Below are 17,590 nucleotides of genomic sequence, written 5' to 3' on the forward strand. Positions count from 1 at the left end.
TGATCGTTTGAGAGATCTCGTTGGTTTTTGTGGCATCCCTCCCGTTCTGTCAGCCGGATTAGACACGCCCCACGTCCTAGCTATTTAGATCGGACTCCATTAGAAGCCAAAAACAAGAACCACCCGAATATCTGAAATAAAAGGCGAACTTTGTCCTATTCTTCCTGCTTCTTCTTGATACCCACGACGACAAAATTGCGCGGGCTCTGCTTGTAGTCGAAAACAATGTCGACCCAGCAGTCATGTACAAGGCCCTCCTGCTCTCTCAAGAACAGCCAGCGGTCCGCGACGATGATGCTCTCGACGACGCCGGCGCTGAAGGCCATGAGGCTCCAGATGACCGCGAGGTTCTTCTTCGCGTACAGGAACCTCTGCTCGTAGTCGTCGACCACGTTGTCGGTGATGTTTTGGGTCAGGGACGCGATCATGGCGCCGTCGACGGGGTCGCTCTTTAGCTTTGCCAGCGCGCCGTGCACGTAGGAGCGGAAGCTGGCGAAGCATGACTTGCGCAGCGAGCCCACGATCAGGGGTGTGCCGGCTTCGTTGCGTCCGGTGATGCTGCCCCCCGCGACGGCGGCCCCGGGGTCAGGACACTGCTTGACCACGCCCACGTCGAGCAGGATTTTTTGGAGGAGCGTGCGGTAGAAGTGTCGCCGGAAGAAGGCCTCGCTGTCCTCGGGCCCCCAGTTGTACGGCGCCTGCACGGCCATCATGCGCGCCGTGATATTCAGCCGCACCCCCCGCTGGCTGTCTCCGTCGGCGTCGGCGTGGCAGAAGTCCTCGAGCGTGCGCGACATAGGGAACCCATGCGGGTCGTACGCCGAGCCAGTCGCCTCCAGGCGCGGGTGGTTCGGTCGCAGCCGCGGCAGCTTGTACGTCGCGGGCCCCAGCCGCTCCGTGAGCAGGTTGTAGCAGCAGCCTATGATGGCGACGGCGCAGACGCTGGGGTTGAGCGTCAGGGAGCGCAGCGCGTGGTGGGACAGATTGCCGCACGAGTGCAGCGATACCACCATGGCCCTGGGTTTTCTGCTCACGGTCACGGGTCTAGATGTTGGTATCGTTGAAGGATCGACATTCTCTGACGGGGCTTGTTCTCCTTCCCCTTGACTGTGATCTGCCGGGTAAAGAATATTCTCGAGATACCCGTCTTGGACGTCGTGCTCGATGTACGTCATAGACCCCTTTTCGGGATCGAAGTCCTTGTCTAGAATCTTTGCCGCAGCGAACATCGGATCTGGCGCAGGCGAGGGTTCCGCATCGACCTCCTCAGAAGGAGGGATGGTGGGAGAAGGTACAGGAGTAGCCATGTCGTTCTTCTGTGCCATCTGCCTCTTCCACTCCTTCTTGTTGCGCATAATCTTCTCCTTCTGGGCCAGTTTCACATGCACGTCCATTATCCTCGCACCGGCAATGTTGTGGTGTTTCCTTTCAATCGCTACCACATGCTTGTTGTAGGGCGGCGACGCCAGCGTCCGACCAAGGTAATTCTGGCCCGAGCCGAAGTCGACCACTGAAATCGGCTCTTGAAACCGCTGGCAGACGTCCTCGGACAGCCTGTCCACGTATGCGGCGAAGTTCGTGACTTCGTGAATCTTCTTGGTTTTCATGCCGACGGACAGTTGTCTGGGCATGTCTGCGACGTTGTCCGACACGGGAGAAAACTGCCGCTGGAGGCAGTGTCTCCGGATCGTCTGTACATAGTCCAGCAGACTTGAAGGTGGAGTCTGCTTGAGATTCGAGGGTGCTGACGCTGCTACATCGGCAGAGTCTCGCAGCTCGGGTCGAAGAAGTAGATCAAGCACATCGTCAATGTCCACTCTGTCGAACCAGTCGCGCCATTCCAGCGGTAGGACCGTCGTGTAGAGGTCCGGTTCTCGCGTGAGAAAATCGAGAATATGTACTCCGCCACAGAGATTTCGAAAGAGGTCAGAGCTCGTTGCGAAGCTCAACACCGACTGTATGTATTCATCTTCGGACGTCCACGCCGGGTCAAGGGGTAGGCGAAGGCTCCCCTGGCGCCCTGGAAGATCGCTCTTCATGGTAGCAGGCCTCGTTACTCTCTGGGTGAGTTGAATCTAAGGAAAGAGTTCCTTCTCTTATCTTGTGCTATGCCATGTTTCAATATACGTCTTATTGTTCACGGCAGGAAAATTGAAAAGTACTCTAATGCCAAGGCGCTAACGCATTTTAGCCAGACGAGGACGGCACAAGAAAAGGGGCTACAGCCTCACAACTCCCGCTCAGCCGCCCAGGCGGACCGTCTAGCTTCGAAACGAATTCACCATGGCAATGGAGCACAACCTGGGTTGGGATGGAATACAGACGGGCAACCGCGGTCCAAAGATTACGATTGATGAGGTATCAGACGGCTGGCCGCCGGATTCCGGGATAACAACCATGTCATTGTATTAAATTCCGAGCAGGTCTTTTCCTCGAGATACCCTTTACTTACGTCCGGTGGTGGAAACGGCATGGTCTCAACAAGGAGTATGTCAATAATAATTAGACTGACTCTTTGTAAGCACTGGCCTCAAGAACAAAACAAGAACCCATCTCCGACTTGTGCGATTTCCTTTCGGCGGATGGTGGATGCTTTGGACTAGGTTGAGTAGTATTGATTGTCTATGTCCCTTTCACTAATTGCCGCTGGCTCGTTTGAGGTCGTCTATGTCTGTTCGTATCACCATGCTCATGGGTATCACTGCGTAAACAATATTCGAGAGTAGTGCTCAATCCAAGCCGATCCACCCGTCCTCATCATCCTCAGCGTTGATCATCTCTGCATTTGGGATGTGGGCGTCTTGTTCCAACAATTCCGGCGGCGACTTCTGGTTGCCTTTAGGCTGTTGGCACAGGAAATCAATCTCAAACACATTTCGCTCGCTGAGACTGCGCACTGTTCTCCCTACACCGTCGACTCCGCGAAGGATTGAGCGAAGTTCAGCAGCGAATTCGCCATGTCTTTCCTTGATGTATCGGCCATGAACACTTAGTATCTCACCTAGCCAACGAAGTGCAAATTCCAAGTGAGGATTGCTTTCCATCTGCTGGGCGACTAGCATCAACAGTTTTCCAAGATACACCCTAGGTAGTTCACGCACAAGTAGCGAAACGGATCCATAGGGTACCGACTCATAAGCATGTCGGAGCAAAGATTTGTCGTTCAGTCTGAATGCCATGATAAGGGCCTTGAGATAGTCGGGTTCGTCTTGTGCAAGGATAGCTCGAACATTCTGCGGAGTAACATCGATGTCGAGATCGAAGGGGTCAAAGTCCTCCATTCCCACATTGTCAAGGCTGTAAATCAAGAGGCCTTCGGTACTGGCTGCACAGAAGCTTCTTCCGGTTGGCGCAAACTCGACATCGGCGACCCTAATTTCTGGGCGAATAGCCCTAGCTGTAGCATCTCTGCCGCGCTTCACGCCTGGAAGGCTTCGGTCGATTCGGTCTTCAAGATCGCTTGCTTCACCTTCTGTATCAAGCATGTCTCTGGGAAGACCATTGGACATAATTGCTGCAGAGTTCAAGAACTCCTGTGTCCCATCTAAACTCAGGTTGATAGAAATTGTAAATTTCTTGATCAGCGTCAGTGTGCTAACTGAGTACAGGCAGATGTATTTGCTATTTCCTGCTGCAAGAAGGCAACTGCCGTCCGCGGAATACACAATAGAGTTGAATGATTTAGTTCCTGGCGTTGAAGCTGCTGTACGTCGAGAGGTCAACGTTCGACCTCCACTGACGTCTCGACGACCATCGAAACCAGACTCTTGCACCGAAGTGTTCACATTCCAAAAGGTGAGTTGTCCATCAAGTGTCGAGGCTGCAATTTGCGCAGAATCAGGCCGAACTGCAATACAAAGCAAGTCCGACATGAGCTGCAGCGTTTCTGACGTCTGTGAGCGATTAAACACAGACCATACTCGTATGGTGTGGTCCCAAGATCCCGAGACGAGATATCGCCCGTCAGGAGTAAATGCGAGAGTAGAGATTGGTCCCTCGTGGCCTGCCAGGCGGTCCAGAAGAGCCCCTGTCTGGACGGACCATAGATAAATGTCGAAAGAGTCGTGTGATGCGGCGCAGACGACTTCCGCAGAAGGGTCGATCGCTAAGCAAGAGAAGGAGAGCCTTTGAGGCGCGGTGAAAGTTCTAAAATTTCGATACCTCAACATATCCCAGGCACGGACTGATCCATCCAGAGATGAAGTAAAAAGGATGTTGCCTCTTTTAGAGTACGCAGAGGCTGTGACAGCAGAGTTGTGTTCCGAGAATGTTGCTATGTGGAAGCCAGACGAAACGTCCCAAACCTTGATCAGTCCGTCATCGGCCCCGGTAATGATGCGGCTGGAGTCTGGAGAATAAGTCAAAGTCGTCATCGTGTCAAGATGTGAAGACTGCTTGAGAATGTTTGACTCAGAAGCATACTCCCAGACAAGTAATTGACCGGTCTTGGACGAACCGAAGGCCAGCCATTCTCCCGTGCTGTTGGTGGCTACTGCCGAGATGGGGGAGGATGCCATTGACAGGCTATGGATGTTTGAAAAGGATGGCGTCTCATACAACGTAAACAGGCCATTGCCGAAGCAGGCGGTGAGTAAATTCGTCGAGGGATGGTAGGAAGCACACTTTAGCTTTGCGTTCTGCATGAAATAGTCCCTCTTTACAATGCGCCATCTCTCATCAGCCGCCTCTATCGACTCGTCGTTTTCGCCTTGTTGACTGGACGCATACTCCCAGCGGAAGAGAGCTCCGTCTTCACTCACTGTGAAAATAGATTCTTGGTCGGCAGAGAACCAGACGCCCCTGACTTGCTGTCTGTGGCCGGAGAGCACAGTCGGTTCAAAACCTTCTTCTGGATCGAGACTCCATATTCGTGCGGTAAGGTCCTTGGATGCACTGAGGAAGAAGCGCGAATCACCCGACCAGCTGAGATGTCTAACTTCGTCAAAATGACCACCATACTCCCGGTGCAAGATGAACGGGGCGAATTCGAGGTCTCCATCCGCATTGCCGCCGGGCGTGGAAGGCGTCTGCCACGCTTGAATCTTTCTTCCCAGTCCCACGACGAAATGACGACCGTCTGGAGAGAATGCCAGAGATGTTACCGGCGATTTAAAGGAGAAATGATAGATTGCAACTCTTCTAGAAAAAATAGACAGTATTGCCCGCCCATCCTCGTCAATCGTGAGGAGAAGGTTCCCATCCGGGGAAAGGTCAAGGTGGGTGATGTTCTTCCGGTGGGCAAAAGGGAAAGTATAACTGGTGTTTCTGGCAAGCGACTTGTTAGAAAAGAGTCGATCTTGACGCCAACGAGGATTCTCACTTTGTTAGATTAAAGACAGTCACGCGGTTGCCCACAGGCGAGAGCAGAGAGTTGCCGTCTGGAGTAAAGACGAGATTGCCTTGACGATAAACAGTACCCAAGAGGTTGGAAAACTGTAACAGTCCGTTAGAGCGGTAGGATTGGCCATGGTGCCCGTGACACGTACCTTGAATTCCGTCTTCATTATTTCATGACTGTGTAGTCCAGGTTGGCGCATGTGTACGGTGCATATTCCCAATTTTCAACTGCGGCTTCAAAAAAAGTCATCGGAGAAACGATTGATTTTCTCCGGAACTAGTAAGTTTAAGGTCAAGCGCACGCCGTGATCTGGGGCAGGCCGCTAGTGAAAATTGGCGTTTCAGGGGCGCGACTGTGCACTTTTCGAAGGGTCAATCGAGGGAAACCCCTAACCACAAACCACCTTGTCATTTTGAGACTGCGGCCTTTCATCCTTCACCTCTTCATCGTTTCTGCATCCAAACTCATTGTCCTCGCCTCTCGTTCGTGGTCTCTCTTTCTTGATTCTTTCTCGTCAGAACCTGCGATCAAGATGGCTCCAGCAACAGCGGAGTCCGCATCGCCCATTGGCATTGCCAATCTGCCCAACCAGCGACACAAGATCGTCGCAAAGAGAGGCGCTGCTTTCACCATCATGGTAGGACTGAATGTCTTCTCAGATTTGTCTGGCGGATGCTAACTATTGTCATTAAGGTGGCTGGCGAGTCGGGCTTGGGCAAGACCACCTTCATCAACACTCTCTTCTCTACAACCATCAAGAACTATCAAGATCACAAGAGACGACATGCTAAGCAAGTTGATAAGACGGTGGAGATCGAAATCACAAAGGCCGAACTGGAGGAGAAGTTCTTCAAAGGTACACTTCGAATACAGCGCATCCATTGAGTATGACCGCGCTGACTTTTGCTAGTCCGTCTCACGGTCATTGACACCCCTGGTTTTGGTGACTATGTCAATAACCGCGACTCCTGGATGCCCATCATCGAATTCCTCGACGACCAGCATGAATCCTACATGTTGCAAGAGCAACAGCCCCGACGACAAGACAAGATTGATCTCCGTGTCCATGCTTGTCTTTACTTCATTCGACCCACCGGCCACACCTTGAAACCCTTGGATATTGAAGTCATGAAGCGGCTATGCACACGCGTCAACTTAATCCCGGTTGTTGCAAAGGCTGACACCCTTTCCCCGGCTGACCTAGCCCGCTTCAAGCATCGCATTCGAGCTGTGATTGAAGCCCAAGGCATCAAGATTTACCAACCCCCGATTGAAGATGATGACGAGGCCGCGGCACAACATGCTCGTGCTCTTATGGCAGCTATGCCATTTGCTGTGATTGGCAGTGAGAAGGATGTCAAGACTTCGGATGGTCGCATTGTCAAGGGCCGACAGTATGCTTGGGGTGTGGCCGAAGTGGAGAATGAAGAGCACTGTGACTTCAAGAAACTCCGGTCGATCCTCATCCGAACCCACATGCTCGACCTCATCCACACCACTGAAGAGAACCATTACGAGGCCTACCGTGCGCAGCAAATGGAAACGAGGAAGTTTGGCGAGGCCAGGCCAAGAAAATTGGACAACCCCAAGTTCAAGGAAGAGGAAGAAGCACTCAGGAAGAGATTTACCGAGCAGGTCAAGGTGGAAGAACAGAGATTCAGGGCATGGGAGCAGAAGTTGATTGGTGAAAGAGACCGCCTGAACAAGGACCTGGAGGCAACTCATGCTGCAATCAAGCAGTTGGAGCAGGAACTGGAACAGATGCAAGGCAGTGCCGTGAGGAGCCATGGTCGCCGCTAGGCGAGAGCGCGAGACTTGAAGAAGCAGGCTTGACCGGGTGGTTGGCTAAGATGGGCCAGAAGCAAGGGTTCTGGCAATTCTTCGCTTCCGGTGCTGTGCTCCGGGATCGTGGGTGTACACAAAGCGTGGAGCTCTTTCTAAGGTTGGCATTGCTACGAAAATACCTTTCTAATGTCAGATGTTTCCTTTCCTGCAAACTTCATCTAATTCTATCTGGATTGGCTGTGCCGCCTTGTGGTCTATCGAGTCTATCCTTGACCCTATGCCTTGCGACGAATTCTATACGGCTGCCTCCTTCAACTGTTGCGTGATATGGCCGTTCACCCCTCTCCCACCCATTGGGTCATGTCCAGTTGTGTTCATCCCATTGCCCTGGCCCTTCTCCTGTGTCCGCCGCGAATCCTCTTCTGCAACAGCTCTGTCGACATCAGCAAAGCCCTCATCAACCTCGACATCATCATCCTCTTCAATTCCCATCCACGCACGCATCTTGTCTCGTTTGAATGCTTCAAAATCCCACTCTTGGGGCTCTAACGTCTCCTCACCTTCAAGCCAGACATATGTTTGTGCATCGACTTCTTCCAGGATCTCGGGGTGCTGCCTCTCTTGTTCGGGGGCCGCCTGGTCTAGTTCCACGTCTTTCAAGAGTTGGACCTTCACCACATCCCTCTTGTACTGACTGCCTTCGAAAATATCTAACCGATAGATATCACCCTGTGTCAGTCCAGTCACCACGCTCCCACGTACCCTAGAACCGGAGTGAGGTATTATGGCAGGGTAATCCGCGTATCGGACTCTATGTCGACGGTAGTCCTGCAGCATGGCTGGACGCACAGTGATGAGGTCTTTCTGCCATGGCTCGGGAGTATGTGTTCCGTGGATGACCCGATGGAGGACGCCGGGCGCCATGAGCGTTCCTTTTGTGCCTTGTTTAGAGGGTGAAGCGAGGAAGGGGAGGGAAAATACCGTAGAAAAAGGCCGTGTAGTCGCCCATTTTTTGGCAAGACCGCAGTGCAGGCGAACAAGAGAGCGCAGTTGTGGAGAACCGAGCGGCCTGGAACTGAACAAGAATATTTATGCTAGGAGATTGAGGGGCAGTTAAAGGACAGCTCTTTTGCTTTAGCTTGCTTACTTTGTACTTTGACTGTACTTCGTTGTCGTGCTGGTCGCCTCTGCTATGAATACCTCCCAATGCAGACGATATCAAACAAAGTTTTGACGAGGAAGGTGCGCCGATATCCGCCAATAAAACGAACTGCGAAGGGGGCAAGAGGGGGACAAGGGGGGCATCTGCCTCTCCCTCTCTCTCTGTCTCACTTTCACTTCTTCTATTGTGTCTTCTTTTGTTGTAATACGCATACCATCTCGCTCGAGTCTTGTTCGTACTTCTGCTCGCCTCTGACCCTCAATTATGATTGTGGCGGCCTGTTCTATGCAGCAGCGGCTTGGTACTAGTCAGTGAGGCTGCATGAGGGCGCCCATAATTGAGAAGCATACCCCTGAAGCCTCAAAGCTTGATAGCGCTTTACCAGGCGCCTCCCTCGTTGAATGCCTATTTCCCCTTTCGAAGTATTGACTCGGCCCGGCTAGCCACAAGATCTAGACCCAATGAAAGATGTCCCTCGACTTGGTCATAATGATGCCGCGAATTTATGAGGCTGGCAGCTCTCCTCTGCCACTGGCGCGAGTTGACCAATTCTTTGTTTTGAAAGGCGCGCCTGCACGAAACCGATAGGACCACCATGACGGTGTTGAAACGCTGAGAGGAGATATGTTGGTGTCTGGCTGGAGCTCTTGCAGTAAGTGCATGTGGAATAAACAGTCGACTCGACCCGTAGAACATCAAGTCAAGCTCTTCTTTCTCTGTGTTTCACGGTAAGCGACTCTGAGATTAAAGCTTCTACTTGGTACCTCAAGTCGAATCAGAAATATGGCTTCAGATCCCGCAATTGTGGCATCATCACATCCCCCCTGCGAATATGACCTTCGAGAACGGAAACCACCTCTTCTACGTCGCATTGTCAACGGCACCTGTGGACCCAACGACCAAACTGGCAATTGTACCGTCAACGTTAATAGCACAGGGTTTGAATCTGATTGCACCGATAGCAAAGCCGAGACATACGACTTCGACCATAAAAACCACGACAACCAACCGTTCTCTGGTAAAGTCTTCTTAAGTCAAATAGAATGGAACACTGTCACACCAAATATATTCAACTTCACAGTTTACCTGAAAACTTCTCAGACCTGTGTGGATCACTACCATGGAGGACGTTGCACGTTCCGCGCCGCGACCCCGTTCAGATTTTGCCTTGCTCTCAACGAGGGCCAAATGCTGTACTAAAAACCTCGCCCAAAAACCCATAGGATGACATCGGGGATTTCAACTGCATCATGCTAGATCCTAAGAGTACGTTTTTAAACGATATGCCCATCTCGTACCTTCCTGGGCGTTCAGAAATCGAGTCACCCACCAACACATTCGGTGGAACTGTGCATTATTTGCTGGCTGTGTATAACGCTGAGTTGGAATGGAAGCGGAACGGCAGTGCCTGGAGTACAAATGCAACTGGACGGCAGGCAGAGACTACCTTTCCGGATACCGCCAAACTTGATTGTGACTATGACCCTTTTACCGAAGGAAGTTATGAGCCCAGCCGATGGGGCGCATTAGGTCCTTATCCTGTCACCAGCCCGAGATTTTGCGAGAATACTCTGTGGAGCATGTTTGATTACAATAACAACTTCACTGCTGTCTAGACGGAGCTACGTGATCGCTTGAAAAATTTGATGTTTTTCCCAGCCTCGATGCAAGACAGGTGCGTGACAAGCGTGATGAGCCTGTTCTGCGGTACCAAATCCTCTATCGGTATTGGGCAGCCTCATTAGTTGCAATGACCACAACCGTTCTGATGATCACGCCAACACTCTGGGGCTTCTGGCTTCTCAAAGGCAAGCCCACTCTGAATCCAGTCGACACCGCAGCTGCCTTCAACATACCTCTTGTGCAGACGGAGAGGCAGGTGCCCGACTCAACATCTCGACTCAGGGAAATCGAACAGAGGCCATTACGCTCAGCAGACGGAAGCATGTCCTGAAGTGGCATACTGGTGGAGTCTTCGTGCTAGAGGCAAAGTGTTGTATTCTTGAGTTATCACATCATGAGCGCACTCCAGTGAATGTCCACTTTGGAACCAATCCTGCAGATCAAGAAAGGCACCTCTATGAGCATCTGGTCTTGTGCTTGTAGGATCGACACCTCTTTCATATGCTAATATCCCAATTCGCTTCCCTTAAATTTTGTTGCGGAGGGATTTCATCTGGATTCCACACGTGAAACAAAGACTCTATGACGACATGCAGTGCTCCAGATGGAATTCACATTTCCCAGTCGCCGGACCAAGATGCACATATTGCCACGCCACTGAGTCTACTCAATGCATAGCTTATTGATGGCAAAGATATCGGGTAGAAAGGTTTCGGCATGTAGCTCTCTACAGCTATATCTCAACTAGCCGGTGCCACACAACACCATATCGTGGGACAGCAGATAGGGGCTCTGTGTCCGGGCTTGTTGGGAAGACCGAGTAGAGTACATCGGAGAGGTTTGGACCTATGGCCCGAGTGATCGGAAATGTCATTACGCTGTGTACTGAGAGAAACCCGCGAAAATCAATGTTCTCACAGCCACTGAGTGAGACTCGACTTGGAGTTCCGATTCCAGCCGATCTAGCATACTAAATGCCATCAACAGGCTCGTTGGATAAGCGGCGAGAAACAACACGAGCGGAAAATGTGCGCGGAAGAATCGCCATCATATGGAACGGGTCGGCGACAATCAGCCCGGTCTGGGTGGGAGAGTCTCTTGGATACCAAGGTAGATAGCGAGGCGGTAGGGTAATCCTTCATCTTGTATTTTCATCCGTAGCCGGAATACCACTTTGACCTTTAGCGCCGTTGCTGGCTCATTTTGACCTTGAATGTGCTGGAAATTAAGGTGGCGTCAGGAGCTTCAGCCTTGTGCTCTTTTTGTCCAGCTTGGCACCCTTGGGTTACTGGGACTTTTGCTGAGAATAAGCAAGACTCCGATTTTATTATTTAGACTGTTCACACTATGTGCATAGAAAAGAATACGAGTCTACCGGTCGGACTTGTCAGAACTGCTGACACTTTCACTCACATCCGCAGGCAGCTCTTTCGCCAACAATCTCCAGATGGAGTAGAAATTTGCTACCGCGGCACTCACCGTTTGCTTCTCATCCGAGAGGTTTGCATGCTCGCAGCTGCTGAGAGCTCGAGGAACTGGTCCTTTTCGTGCGAACCCTTCAATATCGTTCCGAGCGGCAAGGCCTTTCTGCTCAATGGCCGTCACCGCTTACGTTGAGGCAATATGAGGCTGACGAAGATATGCGAATGGGGAAACCATGGTTATGACCTCTGACTGTTCTCATAGACGTCTATCTCCAATTCGCTCGTTAGACATCTTCCGAACCTTCCGCGTTTGATTATAGGATCCTGTATCGACGGCGGACGGAGACCCCTCCACAGTATAGAAGCATGGCAAGCTCTCCAAAGGCTTGGGAGAACACCCACAAAAACCAGCTCGCACCACAACTGCCACAAAGGAAGGGATTAAGACCAAGAACGACACCCGGATATCACTTCAGTCTATAGATAGAGTCACAGAAAGAACACGAACCAGCGCCAGTGATGCAGCTTCCGGTGTCTACTGTCGCAATCCTGGCTTTTCAGGTACTCCAGGTGTCCGCCGCGGCCTTGAATGCTCGTGTATGTATCTTGCAAGCGATCTTCTTGTCATCATGTCCTGCCAACTGAGATTCTAAAATTCTATAGCTCACACCATTGCAAAATGACTGCAATCTCCCAGAGGGGGATCCTCTGGCGGCAGACTGTGCAATAACCGATCCTAACACAATATTGCGCCCCCGTGTAAGTCCCCTGTTCTGCTGTTGATCATGATTTTTTTCCCCGCCGCGCAAAAATACAGCTATAACTTTCCCACCCGTAGTTGACACCGTTACAAAACGACTGCAATCTTCCTGAAGGCGATCCACAGGGAGCAGACTGTACTATCTCCACGGTGCGCCCCCGAGTATGCGACTTTCTTCCCCTCCCAACGAACAAGTCTGGTAGGAACTCACTCGCTAACCCTTCTGAAAGCAAGACGGTGACGTACCTCTCGGTCTGACTTCCATCACTGTCGGCAGCGGGACCACGTCGTCCGGAGGCGCCGTCACTATCTCCGTCCCCTACTCACTCTCCCGCGATCCTACAGGACCACTGACCGGAGGCGGCACCGGGACGTTTGACTCTTCCCCACTCAAGAGCGCGGTGTTAATCCCCAGCGACGTGACCAGTTCGTCGCAGGGCGCGTTCTCGTCCGCACAGTGCACGTTCTATACGGGGAGCGCGGACCTAGGAGACGGGGATGTGTCGTGTGTTGGTACCTCGGTGGGATCGGCTTCGACCGATGACGACGGGACGGAAGTGGTGCTTAATGCACCGGCGACTTGCGTGAGCTGCAGTTACTCGTGAACGGGCGGTGGTTGGTGAGATTTTCATGTGTAGCTTTTCCTGCGAAATTTACCTGTTCGTTCGGCGGCGGCTTTGCTGTTTTCTCCTCGAGTATTTTTGGTGGGTGCGCATGCACTGGGTCACGGGCATCCTGACGAGGGCACGGTGTCCATGGCCAGGGAAGGCCACACGTGAAAGAATCGGTTGGTAAACCAAAAAGATGGTTCGGACGGCGGCAGAAAGAGTGTCGTGGGTCTTACAGGGTGAGGTAAGGTAAGGTGTGGAGATATGGAGAGCAAGAAAGAGAGGGGCCTATGTAGGATAAATAGCGAAAGATGAACACTGATGAAGAAGAGCATACTGATAGAGGCGTGTAAGGGATATCGATCGTTCAATGGTAATAAGCAGAAGACATTGCTAGGTAGGATATCGATGTGAAGAAACAGCGCTGAAACTCATAATCCTCATTCCGGTCGGTATCAGTAGCCAACAGCCCCCCAATAACCATATTGATGAGTTCTTAGGCAAGCTTAGAACAATAACCCACCGAGCAATAACCCTCCGAGCAAACCACCAGCAATGGGTAATCCATAGCCTCCGCCTGGATAAGCACCGTATGGACGATTGTAGGGGTAACCGGGTCGAATAAATCTGGCGTTGGGATCTGCGTACGGTCCGCTTGCGTATGGATTAACGCCATAACCACCTGGTCCATATCCGCCATATCCATAGCCTGGACCCCCAGGAGGCTCAATGTAGACGTTCTTGCCGTCTCTGTCCTTGGCGAAGAATTGAGGTTGACCTGTCATTTGTGCTCGCTGCATTGCTTGTCGCAATTTTATGTGTGCTTCGTAATATTGTCTCTCTTCTTCTGCTCGTTGAGCGCGACTGCGTACACGTTCTTCGTGTGTTGTACCGGTGACTTTGTCCTTTAGCTTTTCGCCGAAGCTCTTCTTTTGGGCGGCCGCTTGTTGTGAGGACGAAGGTCGTGCGGGGAGTTCTGGCGGGAAGTGTTCATCTTCAGAGTGATCTGGGGTATGTGCTGCCTGCTTTCTCATCCTGTCCTCTTCTTCTTGCAGTCTTTCACGCTCTTCGCTACTCAGGCTCTTCAGGACTTCAGGGATATCCAAAGGATGCTCCCAATATGACTTCGGTGGGTCGACGTTGGTATTTACGAAGAACTGGTGGTTCTCCTTGGGATCGTATTGCCTCACCCATCCTTCGGGGAGAGGTCTCTGGAGGTCCTCCATGGAGCGACGGACTTCAGTTGGGATTCCATTTTTTGCCGAGGGCACTTCTAGATGTGATGATTTCTGAGGTTTGGAGGATGCTGTGGTGGATGAGCCTGTGGCCTGGTCATAGCTTGGCGGAGGTTCTGGCGGCGCCGACATGGTGGATGTGATAGTAGGAAACGAAGGTGGAAAGGGATCAGAATCAGAGGAGCGATAGATTTAAATCCTACTCCTTGTTGCCTTCGGAACCGGGAAGATTTGTAGAGAAGTGAGAGCAGTGAGGGAGGTGAGAGGCGCGACAGAAATGCGAATGCTGAGTTGAGGCTCAGACGCTGATACTGACCGAGGTGACGTATATCGTATAGATGGCGCCTGCCCGGAGTAATCGGCACCTGTAGTGCCTTGATGCCCGACCAATCAGAGCTCGTATAGTAGTGCTCAGCCACAGCCATTCCACCAATGATTTACTTGGCCACAAATACTGTGGCGACCACGCTTAACCAGATCAAGCCTCATGTTGCGAGCTCAAATCCAACCTCACCAACGTCGACTCCTGAGATTTGGGACATTTCGTATTGGAGCTGCCATCATCAAACTATCAGAAATGCCTCAGCACCATTTCCTTAGCAGCCTCATACAAATTGCTGCTCCGGCACCTCATCGCCCTTACCACGGTGAAATCACATAACCAAGACCTCAATAAACTTAATACCGATTGCGCACAGAGAAGCAATACCTTCGGTGTCCCGGCCATGGCGTTTTTCACGGGCAATCGAAGACATAAGACATCATTCTGGGGGTGGTAACCCGTATACTTCGTCTCTTCTATTACCTGTAGCAATATAGCACTCATGACTGGAAACATAAGATACCGATCATGCAGGGTCTTCCAAATGGCTGCAAGAAATCTGTATTCAGCCTCCATTCATGCGCTTGCAGCACTGCGGACGATCACCATCGAGGTCTCGGTCCGGAAGATGCGCCTTTCTGCACCGTATATCAAATTCCGGAGTAGTTGCCTGCTGGCGGAACAGTAAACCTTTGAGAAAGCGGAACCGGCACCAGATGGGCTTTGAGAGGGATGCGGCTGAAAGGGTGTGAAGCCAGCTTTACTGACAAAAAAGAGGTTTTCTGCCTCACCTGATATCGATTCACTGTAAGAGCTCTTTTTTTTTACCCTACCAAGCCTACCTCATATCAACCTCACCCTGAATTCAGTCTCTTCAATATTCCCTTCCGTATCCCAGTCTCACGCACACATCAATCCCTTGGACAAGTCCCTTGTTTCATGGTCAACGCCTTGATCTGCCCCTTCGCCCGAAATCCCTAGCCCAGTTCAAAACCTCAAGTCTTCCTCATTACCGCCGAGGAGAGCAGCGTCCTGCTGCTTCTCCGTCAGCGGTTTGTACAGGCGCGATGAGAACTGAGACTGTGAGCTTCATCTTTGAACATGTTTTCCTACCTCCAAAACTGCCTCAAGAACATTACAACGAATTAGGCGCTGATAATCTTCTCAAAGAGATCTCACACGCTGCTCGTGATTTCTCGCATGCCCTTCCTGCACCCAACAATGAACGCCACATCTGGACGCAGTTATCACGCTCATTAGACAAGTGGATTGAGGTCTATGATCGGGGTGTTCCATGCCGCAACATCATCACCACTACTCTTGAAAACATCTGTCAAGATGGTAAGTGCTACCCCGATGGATCATAATGCATGATTCTCTGCTAACCAGCCTTAGGCGTCTTGTTTTTCTACGTCTAGCCTCAGAATGTCGCGATCCTAGTCAGAAACGGACCAAAGGGCGCCGTCTTCGAGTGCTTCGAGGTGCTTGCCAAGACTAATGCGGTCGTGAATGCAAAAGATGCGCTGATTCGACATTTTCCAGCACGAGCGGCCTTCTTGTCGAAAGAGAGACTCGTTGATAAGTCTTTTATTAAGGAACTTGGAAATGCAATTTACATGCTGTCTGTTGAACCATTGAGGATGGCTATGGAAAAAACGAAGAAGGGAGACAACATTGTGGTTGAGGAGCGCCAATCCATCCACCCGAGAGCTGTCAGTGAATGACTCTTCAGCATTTTGGGTGCTTGCGGAAAGGCCGCGTCAAGTGTCGCCATTTGCAAACGTGTTCACGTCGATGTTTGCTGGAAGGATGCCCACTTGCTCTGGAGCCGCTCAGGTGTTTGGCTGTCTGCCCGAGTTGCTCTTCAGATCGCCCTCATCAACGCAGACCTTGAGGGTGTAGGGAATTGACATTACAAAAACTTCATGCTATTCCTTTTGTCTAGGGTAGCGGTTGATATTGCCGCCATCGACTCTAAGCCTGATATTCTTCACGTTCTACGTGTGAAACTAGCCAGACGAAATGCCAAACTGGGATCGTCTACCTTTGGCTTTGTCCAAAACACTGTCGATACGACCTTAAACCTCATAGATGACAGCATTCGACGTCAGTGGCCCGAGACCATCAAGAGAGACACAATTACCGTTCCACCAGTGCCTCTCTACAAAGTATCGGATCAACTGCTGTTGAAGAATAGTCACTCTATTTTGGACAACACTTGGGGCCGCTCTCAGAAAGCCTTTACTTACTCGATCACCCCTTACACTCCTCCATCATCCGCTAGAGTGGTCTTAGCAGAGCGAAAACTGCCGGAAGCTTCAATCTTCACACGCACGGAAGACATACTCTTTTGTCTTGTCGACTTTGAGCTATGGGTTGAGGAGTGCCTCAGCAGTTGGTTAGCTGCCAACATGTCGACCTCATCTGCAAGTTCTTCCCTCGCTGGACTGATGCAGAAATATTATGCTATGGCCAAAAAGAAGTACCAGTCACGTGTAGAACAAATGTCGGTTATGCTTCTCACGCTGTTCGAGTTGTGGGTGGCACTGGACTCCATTGTAAGTACCATACATCCGCTCCTATACGCGTATCCACCGGAATTCTCCGTAGAGTTATTTGAGCCACTTCTTCTCCGTAACAGAACGGAATTGGAGAGACTTTCCAAAATCGAACATCACATCAGATCGCGACAGTCACGGTGCCCTTCGAACAATCCTTCGCTCTCCGCCGACCCGTCACCGGAATACTTTGCTGTTAGATTTTATGACCAATCTTCTGACCTACAAAATTCGCGCACCCGGGTCGAACAAGATGCCCACCAAGCGTGGAGAGCCAAGTTCCAAATGTGGGAACGGAAGAAGAGAGACTTTGACATACTCATGAAACAAGTTGAAGAAATGGAATGTGGCATCTTCACCCCTCGAAGAGTGGACAGGCATGGGAAGCAATATGTCGGAAGGCCCCGGCATGACAAATTTTGCCGCAAATGTGCGAAGGAGAAGAGTGCTAAGAATATTGACATATCGAAGCACGAGTGGCCGCTCCCAGAAGACGAGACAATGTGCAAAGCTGTCATCTTTGAACTCGTCCCTCCCGAGTCGATTGTCTCCTGGAGGGACGCTACATTTTTCTTACTCCACGATATGGGCAGGGACAGAAACATTACCGGGTTGCCTTCTAAGCAGGTATTGCTATCATACGTGCCACTTGAGAAATGCGTCCAGCGCAAAAATAGACGTGTCACTCTCACGTCCTCGGTCAAGCCTGTGATCCAGTTGCACTACCTCTGAGCGTCATTGAATGTTGATCCAGTCTTCGTCAGTAACGGCCTCC

At 51.2% G+C, this 17,590-nt stretch overlaps 10 protein-coding genes across 10 annotated transcripts; 6 read left to right on the forward strand and 4 right to left on the reverse strand.

Annotated features, from left to right (window-relative positions):
- Positions 1-155: 155 nt before the first annotated feature.
- On the reverse strand, positions 156-2,039 carry Z519_00893 (uncharacterized protein; the record flags this gene model as incomplete). The annotated part of the gene is made up of 1 exon (XM_016758650.1): positions 156-2,039. The coding sequence occupies one exon, from the start codon at positions 2,037-2,039 to the stop codon at positions 156-158; it is 1,884 nt and encodes a 627-aa protein (XP_016625899.1).
- A 690-nt stretch (positions 2,040-2,729) lies between these two features.
- On the reverse strand, positions 2,730-5,504 carry Z519_00894 (uncharacterized protein; the record flags this gene model as incomplete). Its single annotated transcript, XM_016758651.1, has 3 exons — positions 2,730-5,265; positions 5,321-5,433; positions 5,487-5,504. The coding sequence occupies 3 exons, from the start codon at positions 5,502-5,504 to the stop codon at positions 2,730-2,732; spliced, it is 2,667 nt and encodes an 888-aa protein (XP_016625900.1).
- A 366-nt stretch (positions 5,505-5,870) lies between these two features.
- Positions 5,871-7,138, forward strand: Z519_00895 (uncharacterized protein; the record flags this gene model as incomplete). Its single annotated transcript, XM_016758652.1, has 3 exons — positions 5,871-5,975; positions 6,032-6,194; positions 6,249-7,138. The coding sequence occupies 3 exons, from the start codon at positions 5,871-5,873 to the stop codon at positions 7,136-7,138; spliced, it is 1,158 nt and encodes a 385-aa protein (XP_016625901.1).
- A 279-nt stretch (positions 7,139-7,417) lies between these two features.
- On the reverse strand, positions 7,418-8,047 carry Z519_00896 (uncharacterized protein; the record flags this gene model as incomplete). Its single annotated transcript, XM_016758653.1, has 1 exon — positions 7,418-8,047. The coding sequence occupies one exon, from the start codon at positions 8,045-8,047 to the stop codon at positions 7,418-7,420; it is 630 nt and encodes a 209-aa protein (XP_016625902.1).
- Positions 8,048-9,068: 1,021 nt separating this feature from the next.
- Z519_00897 (uncharacterized protein) lies at positions 9,069-9,485 on the forward strand (the record flags this gene model as incomplete). Its single annotated transcript, XM_016758654.1, has 1 exon — positions 9,069-9,485. The coding sequence occupies one exon, from the start codon at positions 9,069-9,071 to the stop codon at positions 9,483-9,485; it is 417 nt and encodes a 138-aa protein (XP_016625903.1).
- A 50-nt stretch (positions 9,486-9,535) lies between these two features.
- Z519_00898 (uncharacterized protein) lies at positions 9,536-9,901 on the forward strand (the record flags this gene model as incomplete). The annotated part of the gene is made up of 1 exon (XM_016758655.1): positions 9,536-9,901. The coding sequence occupies one exon, from the start codon at positions 9,536-9,538 to the stop codon at positions 9,899-9,901; it is 366 nt and encodes a 121-aa protein (XP_016625904.1).
- Positions 9,902-11,851: 1,950 nt separating this feature from the next.
- Z519_00899 (uncharacterized protein) lies at positions 11,852-12,697 on the forward strand (the record flags this gene model as incomplete). Its single annotated transcript, XM_016758656.1, has 3 exons — positions 11,852-11,929; positions 11,996-12,091; positions 12,323-12,697. 3 exons carry the CDS (start codon positions 11,852-11,854, stop codon positions 12,695-12,697), a joined length of 549 nt encoding a protein of 182 aa, XP_016625905.1.
- Positions 12,698-13,206: 509 nt separating this feature from the next.
- On the reverse strand, positions 13,207-14,067 carry Z519_00900 (uncharacterized protein; the record flags this gene model as incomplete). Its single annotated transcript, XM_016758657.1, has 1 exon — positions 13,207-14,067. One exon carries the CDS (start codon positions 14,065-14,067, stop codon positions 13,207-13,209), a length of 861 nt encoding a protein of 286 aa, XP_016625906.1.
- A 1,257-nt stretch (positions 14,068-15,324) lies between these two features.
- On the forward strand, positions 15,325-15,981 carry Z519_00901 (uncharacterized protein; the record flags this gene model as incomplete). The annotated part of the gene is made up of 2 exons (XM_016758658.1): positions 15,325-15,598; positions 15,698-15,981. 2 exons carry the CDS (start codon positions 15,325-15,327, stop codon positions 15,979-15,981), a joined length of 558 nt encoding a protein of 185 aa, XP_016625907.1.
- An 85-nt stretch (positions 15,982-16,066) lies between these two features.
- Z519_00902 (uncharacterized protein) lies at positions 16,067-17,547 on the forward strand (the record flags this gene model as incomplete). Its single annotated transcript, XM_016758659.1, has 2 exons — positions 16,067-16,155; positions 16,203-17,547. The coding sequence occupies 2 exons, from the start codon at positions 16,067-16,069 to the stop codon at positions 17,545-17,547; spliced, it is 1,434 nt and encodes a 477-aa protein (XP_016625908.1).
- Between the last annotated feature and the right edge of the window lie 43 nt (positions 17,548-17,590).

The sequence above is a fragment of the Cladophialophora bantiana genome, assembly GCF_000835475.1.
Source record: "Cladophialophora bantiana CBS 173.52 unplaced genomic scaffold supercont1.1, whole genome shotgun sequence".
NCBI classification, from domain to species: domain Eukaryota; kingdom Fungi; phylum Ascomycota; class Eurotiomycetes; order Chaetothyriales; family Herpotrichiellaceae; genus Cladophialophora; species Cladophialophora bantiana.